The 8,272-nt window shown below is 42.8% G+C and overlaps 1 protein-coding gene across 1 annotated transcript; it reads right to left on the reverse strand.

Moving 5' to 3' along the window:
* Positions 1 to 272: 272 nt before the first annotated feature.
* On the reverse strand, positions 273 to 6,559 carry wt1b (WT1 transcription factor b). Its single transcript, XM_068746342.1, has 9 exons — positions 6,142 to 6,559; positions 4,327 to 4,449; positions 3,438 to 3,537; positions 2,040 to 2,120; positions 1,743 to 1,851; positions 1,478 to 1,625; positions 1,251 to 1,340; positions 533 to 625; positions 273 to 394 (listed from the first exon to the last, which is right to left on the reverse strand). The coding sequence occupies exons 1-9, from the start codon at positions 6,557 to 6,559 to the stop codon at positions 273 to 275; spliced, it is 1,284 nt and encodes a 427-aa protein (XP_068602443.1).
* Positions 6,560 to 8,272: the final 1,713 nt, after the last annotated feature.

Consider the following 8,272-nt stretch of genomic DNA (forward strand, 5'->3'; position numbering starts at 1 on the left):
CCAGCTCAGAATAACTGCTGCGTCGCACCCTCCCGGTTTTACTGTCTGACAACCAAAACAAGGTGCATCATGAAGGCCTTGAGGATCATCCGAGTCGCTCAACGTCAGCTGGCTGAGGGAGGCATCATCTGTGCCCCCCCCCCCCCCACTTCAGCGAGTCTGGCACCACCATAACCGCTGACCAGGCTCCAGCAGCTTTCTCCACTAGCTGGCACACAATATTGTCACCTTCCTCTTGGTTGTCGTCCTCCTCCTCCTCCTCCTCTCACTGCTCAGATGGCAGGCTGCAGCTTGGTCAGGTTCCTCTGGTGCATGCTGTGGTGGCGCATCAGCTCGTCTGAGCGGGCAAACTTCTTCTGACAGTTGGACCAGCGGCAGGTAAAGGGCTTCTCACCTGACGAGGAGGAGGGGGTACACAGGGCGAAATGGCAGAGAGAGATTATTGCTTTAGGGTGAATTAACTTCGAAGAAGGCAGGTAGAGTAAGCGGGGCACTGGAAGACTAAAGAGGTAGAAAATAAAGGTATACGCACTTGTTTTACCTGTATGAGTCCGAGTGTGCGTCTTAAGGTGATCTGACCGTGAAAACCTTCTCTGACATGTCTCGCATTCAAAGGGTTTCACTCCTACGCAGAGATAAGAGGGTCAAAAGTTTCTCATCTAAATCTAAAACGATTTTGAAGGATTAGACAACAGCAACAAGCAGCGAGCATTAGTTTGATGCTGCATGGGTTTGTGTTTCGGTGGAAATATGAGGCATTGTTGTGCAATATTTCATCATTTTAGTTTTGTTACAATGATGGAGGCATAAAAACTGAAGTAAGAAGAGGAACCGAGGCTCCAGACAGCATATTAGAAACAACGGGGGTCAGGATTCTAATGGCAAAACACCACGTCTACAAATTAATTAAATTAAAAATCTTAATTTGTAGAATGTTTTGACAATATTGGGTATTTTTCAGTTACTGAATCAAAGTTTATATTCTTCCCCTTGGGAAGGTTTCAGAAATACTAAATCCATTCATTCAAGTAATAAATAATAAATAAATAATAAATAATAAATAATAAATAATAAAAATCATACTAAATGAATTAAGTATAAAAATACTCGAACCAATATCTAAACTTTCTACTTTGTGTTATTTATTACTCTTAATGGAACAGTACCCATATAGTCACAACATTCCCGCTACAAACAGACATGATCCGTGTCCTCATTGGGGTGTGGAAAGGAGCTCCACCCCAGTGTACCTGTGTGTCGGCGCTGGTGCCTCTTCAACTGGTCTGAGCGGGAGAATCTGCGACCACAGTCTGTAAAATCACACTGATAGGGCTTCTCTCCTGAAAAAGAAAAGCACTCACATCAACACCATCACGCAAAGCTGCACGTACACCATTACTAAGCTAAGGGCATTTTTGTCATCACTTGTTTCCAACAAATTCTCAGGGTGGGGTCGGGGGGTGAGTCATTATCTGACCTGTGTGTTTGCGGCCGTGCATCTGGAGATGTGACAGTTTGAAGTATCTCTTGCTGCAACCAGGATAAGCACATACAAATGGACGCTTTTCATTGACCTCTGCTGACCTGACGGCCGGTGGAGCAATACCAGTCACCCGGCGAACATCCTTCAAGAAAGGGGAAGGAGAAGACAGATGCCTTTACGGTAGGGAAATTTATTTACTGGGCATCTGTGAGTGTAGACGTGCATTAGTTTGTACAAATGCTTGGTAAATGCGACTGACCTGAAGGCCCCTGAAGACACTGTGAGTGTGTATGTGATACTGGTGACTGACGAGCACTGGGGGAGGCGGGGCCACGGGGTCGCTGTCATAGCCGGTCAAGTGGCCGTTGCTGGACGGGAGCAAAATCATACATGAATAAAACAATGAAAATTCCTGACGGATAGATAGAAAAGGTAGATACCAGATTTGTGTTCCTTTAATCAGAAATAGTCAAAGGTGAACCCACAATAAAGCCATTTTACAACATGGTCAAATGTTCCAATGCTCGATTTTCACAGCGGCAGCAACAAGGCTCACCTCTTCATGGAAGACGCCAGCGTGTTCATTGGATTCCATGCGACACAATCCAGCTGGGATGCCATTTGGTACAGGTTATCACTGTGTGAAAGAAATAACACAGCGATCAACATTTTTTCATTTGTGTTAATTTATTTACCGCAATGATAAATCGAAATGTTGTGGATGCAAAGTCGTAGCTCCATGGCTACAAAAGATGAAGGGGAAAAGGCAACTCCTTGTTTTATTTTTCCTTATTTATTAACTTGCTGTTTCTTGGGAAATCCTAAAATTAGGAAGCAGACATATTCATTATACTTTGCAGTCATCCTGTCATGTCTCCTCCCTTGGAAAATCAAGACACTTAATTCTGGGGGAAACTCCGTGCTGCTCACTTATTAGCACATCCTGTCCACCCACCACACTGGCTTCATTAAAAAACATGGCCTCTGAGCCATTCTTCACCTTGGCAGAGCATGCTAGTGCACGTACACACACACCCAAACACACACTCTCTCAAACGCACACGCACACACACACTCATTTCACAGTAATGCAAACTTGAGATGCAGTTGTGCACTCTGTGGGGGTGAGAGCCTCCGTGCCTAGTACACCACGGACCAGTGCATGACATCACTCTGTCCTCAGTATCATTAAAGACAGAAACCGGTTTCGGGGGAATTCTGGACGGCATTCCTTGAGAAGACCTTGAGGGAAGGATCGTGATGGTTCACTAATCAGCAGTGAGCTATGTCAAACTGTGGAAACACTCACTGATATCTACGTGTGTGTGGGTGTGTGTGTGTTCGTGTGTGCGTGTGTGCGTGTGTGCGTGCACGCCTCCTTTGTTTGAGGGTTTCCAATTCGTGTCATGAGCCGTGAAAACAGTGAAGCCTTCCCTTTGCTTATCAACGGCTCTTTCACCATTTGGATTGCACATGTTACTTTTTTTAAACAACATCTGCAGGGCAGCATCCAGAGGATTTGGTTCTAAATTCTCCTTTTGAGACCGTCAGCTTCAAAATGAAGACAAGTTGAAAAAACATTCACCGGTTAAAATAAGCAGCTTCCCGTCATCGAAACCGCCTCCCACTCAAATTTCACTTTTACTGAACTTGTCTTTTTTCCCTTTCTCCTCGTTCCTCCTCAGGGTGGACACATCAGCAGTAGATCACTGGCTGTTTGTTTTGGCCTGCTGAGCGCCAGTGGGCAGCACTTAACCTCGGAACAAATGAAGAGTCCCAGTTCGCACAGCGCAGAGGCCGAAACTGGGCTCAGTGCAGGATGAGAGAGAGTTCACGCTCCTACGACTTGCCAGCAAGTGGTGTTAGTGGAATATATCTCATAATAAATGTTGGGCAAGAAACCTTTGGGTAGAGTAGCAGAGCGTGTGGTGCGTTCAGGAGCGAATGATTTTACCTGTTGTAGTTCCTCAGGAGCAGAGCCTGGCTGCTCGGACAGGACTCTGAAGAATTATGACAGCCAAACATGGCGGGAGGAGCGGCGTACTGCTGGTCAACTGAAAATCAAAATATACAAAAATGTCTTCAAAATAGAGTTGTTATTATCAACTCACCTGCTCTATCTGTTTTTCAGCCAACATTAACTGTTTTTTACCATTAAACATACAAAAATATTCAGCAAGATGCATTTTCCCAGATGCAGACACACAATGTTATTTATCAATCATAGAAAACTTGGAAAGTAGGCGGCTGTTCTTATTTGAGAGGCTTGAAGTGCTGATCTTTGGCAAAAAAAATTAAATAAAAAAAGTTCCTTTTTATTTCCAGTCATTCAAATTTGCCTTCAGCAGTTTCCTATTTTCTAAGACTGAAACATTTCCCAAGACCTTCTTTGTAAATGTTATTATTCCACGCTCCCTTCATTGGAACAGAAAACACAAGAGCACCTATAAAACACTATTGCACACGCGTGTCTTCATAGACATGCAGCTTTTCTTCTCACGGAGAGAGAGAGAGAGAGAGAGAGCGGGTCGATCTGAAACGCCGGTGGTTTTGCTTCATTTAGTATATTGGTCCCCTGGCAGATTTTGACATCCTGTCAGAGCTCCACGAAGTTGTTTCCTCAAGTTATCGTTTCCATAGTCATTAACCATACGCGTGCTTAAAGGGCGCGACAGAGGATGTGTTTACCCATGTGTGTGTGTTTGCAGATAGATGCAAAGCGAGGTCAAGGATAAAGGATAATAGCAATGCTGTTGTGATGTGAAAACTGACTTCCTGTGACATGACAGCTCCTCAGTCTGCGAGTCAATTTAGTGAAAGCCCGTCAGCGTGCAGATGGATACCTATGTTGTTTGTCGGTGACAGCGTGTCCTCGTGTTTGAAGGACAGGCTGGCGAGCTGAGAGGGGTGATGAGACGGAGTGTGTCCATAGTTGGGGTTGTTGTCTAAGCCCATGACTCCAAAGCCTGAAAAGAGAAAGCCAAAAGAGAAGCAATGAGAATTTTAAAAATATCTTATTTGTCTGGTCAATTCATTAGATTACCATCTCATAAATAATTTTATAATTCGATAGCTTTGCAAAAAGGTCTCCAGTAACTGGTCAGTCTTGTGGAATTGGCTTTTAGACTCTGGCAGCCTGAACACAAAGAGATATTCATCAAGCTAATAAATCCTCTTTTCTCTGTAACTATCTTTGGCCTCGTGGTCACAATATTTATGGCAGGTGGAAAAATAAATTTGGAAAATGCACCAGAGATCACCTGTAGTGAGCTACTGTGGACTATGCGCAGCAATAAATAAAAAGGAGAAATGACACATGAGAACTGCATGCATGTTAAATTAATTACGATTTTAGGGACGCAAATCACGTAAATCAAGTCACGTAAGAAAAGATGGACTTAATTTATGCTAAATTCCATAAAGCTACATAAAATGATCATGCAAGCGAATTAAATTGAGTTTACAGGCTGCTTTATCCTCTGTCAGGCTTGAGATGGATGTCAAAAAGTTTCAGAGGAAAATGACTCACATGACAGTTTGACTTAAATCCTAAGAATATGTGACTTCATCAAAAGCTACTTTCCCCTGAAATGCTCATACTGACGCTGAAAATCCCACTGACAGGGTCATAACGGTTAAACCGCAAAACTATAGGTTAAGAGCCTCAAATGGACATGAGTCAAGTTTATAGTTCCAGATTAAGATTCCAGACAAATAACGGTATAAATCCCTCTTTCCTGTTTTGTGCAGCGCTACCAGGATTAAAGTATCCCAAAAGCAACGTAAATCAAGTTTACGATTCAAAGCTCATCGCTTTTGCCTCAGGAATTCTACTTAAGGTATATGTAACCCAATATGTTTGATAAAATTTTCAATTACTTTTTTTAATGTTTTGACATTCAATATTTGTACGCACCAGTAACTTCTCAAGCAGAAAAGAATTCTTAGAATGACGTTGGATTAAGTTTCTTGTGTGGCGTTCACTGCAACAGGCCATTTAAATGGCTACTGCAATTAGCAAACTTTTCATGCACTAAAACCCCAGAAATTACAATAAATAGAATAAACAGTCAAAACAACGTTACCTTCTTATCTGGAGTAAAGTACAAAGCACCAACACTGTGTGGCTTTATATTGACCCAATTAATTAGTTGCTTTTTAGGCTGTATTATAAAATACATTGAAAGTGAATCTTAAAAATTATATGCTTGTTCTGAAAAATTTCAGATTATGGGAAATTCATTTCCAAAATGGAAGGGGGGGGGGGGGGTGTAGAAATAAGACCTGGAGAACGTTCATAAATGATTGCCCTAACTGTCTATTGTGAAAAATAAATTCAACATACTGGCACTACAACAGCTCTTGTGACTCAAGTCAGCGACTGGATGTCAAACATGCATGTTTGATGGAAGACGCTGCAAACACCGCTGGAAAGGAATTGTTATAGATCCTTGACAGACATTTACCGAGAAGCTGTCAAATCTATTCCTGAAAGGGGACAGACTGACCCGGTACAGCACATAACATCCTGCTCAGACACAACACTGTCGACAACCGCTGAGCATGAATGTACATCAGGAACACATACGGCAGGACATGTAATAAAACACCAGGTTTAATTGATCGGGGGAAAGGGGGGGGGTACTGATCATGCTTACCCTGGTTCCTGGGTGGTGGAGAACTGTCCATACAGCCAGGCAGGCAGGTCCCATTGGGAAACACCCTTGGGTGACTTGTAGTTGGCTCTCCAAATGCCCCAACTCGACAGGGGCCTGATCCCTTCAACTGGCCCGAGAAGTGTACCGTGAATGCCCCGTGCCCACAGTGAGGGTCATCGACTGGGTCGGTAGTCCCCCAACTTGGTTCCTGCTTGATGAGGGAGTGGTGGGAGGGCAAGGAGTTGTAGGGAGAACCTGGGTGGAGGTCCAGGAGTTGAGTCCACTGTCCGCCACCAACAGACATCCCACAGCCACCGCCGGCTCCCGGTATGGAAGGGACAGGGGGTGCTGGAGATAAGAGGGTCAGATCTCGAACATCTGACCCCATGGACATGGCTCCATATGGCTCAGTCAGCATTGGTAACGGCAGGCAAGGCAGTCCAAAGAAGGAGGGATGGTATTCCAGAAGAAGGTGCCGATGGGAAATTAAAAAGTCACAGGGTGGTAATCTTCTTAAAGTTAGACGCAAAGTCTAGCCGGAGAAATAGTGAGCATTAAGGGGAATGCTCCGGATCCACACATCAGAGGACTCAAAACATAAAAGGGGCCATCTTTCGTATCTCAAGCAATTAAATGAGTAAGGAAAATAAATGAATGAGCAATGATGATGATGACACTCTGAATGCCAGATCTCAGGCTCTCTGGGTCCCTACAGCGGGTTCGGATCGGGTAGCAGTGCCTTGTCTCTCCGTCTCTATAACGTCTGACCAGCCTTACTCTCCTGAAGGCTCAAATACAGCATAACTCATTGAACAGGGGGAGGAGCGCGGTAGGCTGAGAAGAAGATGACTCCCTTATTTTGGCCTGGCCAGCACAGACTGCACTTCTGAGTAGTTTCTGACTAATTTGCATGTGAGAGTGCTGCTCTTCATTCTTCATGCAAGTTCAGTCATTCTTCATATTGTGAACAGTCGAGATGTTTTCTGTGTAAATGTTCGGAAAGTGAGAAATGGTGCTGGGAGTCTGGAACGGTTGAATGAATAAGAAAGTTAACGAGCAGTTGGTGAAAATCTCCCTCATTCAGAGTTCCATCTTCAAACATATTTAAAATAGCATTTAATAATTTTGAGTATGGATAGACAGTTCAATTAATCCATAAAAGCGATGCTATTTGACAAAGTGCGAAGCTGATTTTTTTTATCTGAACAATGTTGCCTACTCAAACACTCATGTTATCTGACTCTTCAGATTCATGTTTGTTTTACAAATTCTGGTCTCTTTTACAGAGTTTGGAGGGCTTTTATTCAATATATCAGGCATCTTTTCCCCCAGTGACATGTTTGAAAAAAAATAAGTGCTGATTAAATCTCAAATATTTGATATAGAAATGAGCCAAAAATGTTTCAAAAAATGTAAAAATGATAAAAACACGCAGCAAATGTGGTCAGAATATTCCCGCATTTGAACAAGTTCTGTTTTGCTAAAAAAAAACACAGCTTAGAAAAACTGCATGGCCTTGGAACAAATCCACATCACACAAAAGGATAATTATTTATTAGTTGAGGAGAGGGGGAGTTTGGTGTGTGTGTGTGTGTGTGTGTGTGTGTGCGTGAACATGTGTGTGTGTGATTGAGTGCTCAAGAGAGATAGAGGTTTTGACCTTAACTCAAGTTTAACTCAATGTGGAACTACACAGGAATGCAGTAACTTGGAATATGCCTATAAATTCAAGACAGCTGCGGCTGATCTTTTAACATTATTATATTTGTCAGATCAGCAGTCAGGTTCTTCCTCTTCTTAAAAGCTGTTGCAAGGCAGTCAAAAATATACAGAGTTACATTGAATGTAACATAACAGTCCATTAGGGCCTGGCCGATGATGGGACCACTGTGTTCTTGAAACTTTAAGGTTCGTACAACAACTTAAAACGCAGTTATATATTGGAATACAACATTTTATGACATGATAAACAAAAATCATCATATAGGATTTTATTTTGCTAAATTAAACAGTCTCTCGTGCACATCCTTCATAGCAAGTCATAGTTATCATTTAGAAATCACTTGACTGGAACCTGAACAATCAGGAAAAAGGTCAATCTGTCAAAGCAAAATCCTGTAACAAGCTTTAT

This window comes from Brachionichthys hirsutus, chromosome 1 (genome assembly GCF_040956055.1).
Source record: "Brachionichthys hirsutus isolate HB-005 chromosome 1, CSIRO-AGI_Bhir_v1, whole genome shotgun sequence".
Classification (NCBI taxonomy): Eukaryota; Metazoa; Chordata; class Actinopteri; order Lophiiformes; family Brachionichthyidae; genus Brachionichthys; species Brachionichthys hirsutus.

Bases quoted from the DNA above. Each gene is read 5' to 3' on its own strand.
- wt1b (XM_068746342.1), bottom strand. From the start codon at position 6,559: ATGCTGACTGAGCCATATGGAGCCATGTCCATGGGGTCAGATGTTCGA. The intron at 1,852-2,039 runs GTGAGCCTTGTT...GCTCCCGTCCAG, and splicing joins CTGGCGTCTTCCATGAAGAG to CAACGGCCACTTGACCGGCT. The intron at 395-532 runs GTGCGTATACCT...CCTCCTCGTCAG, and splicing joins GACTCATACAGGTAAAACAA to GTGAGAAGCCCTTTACCTGC.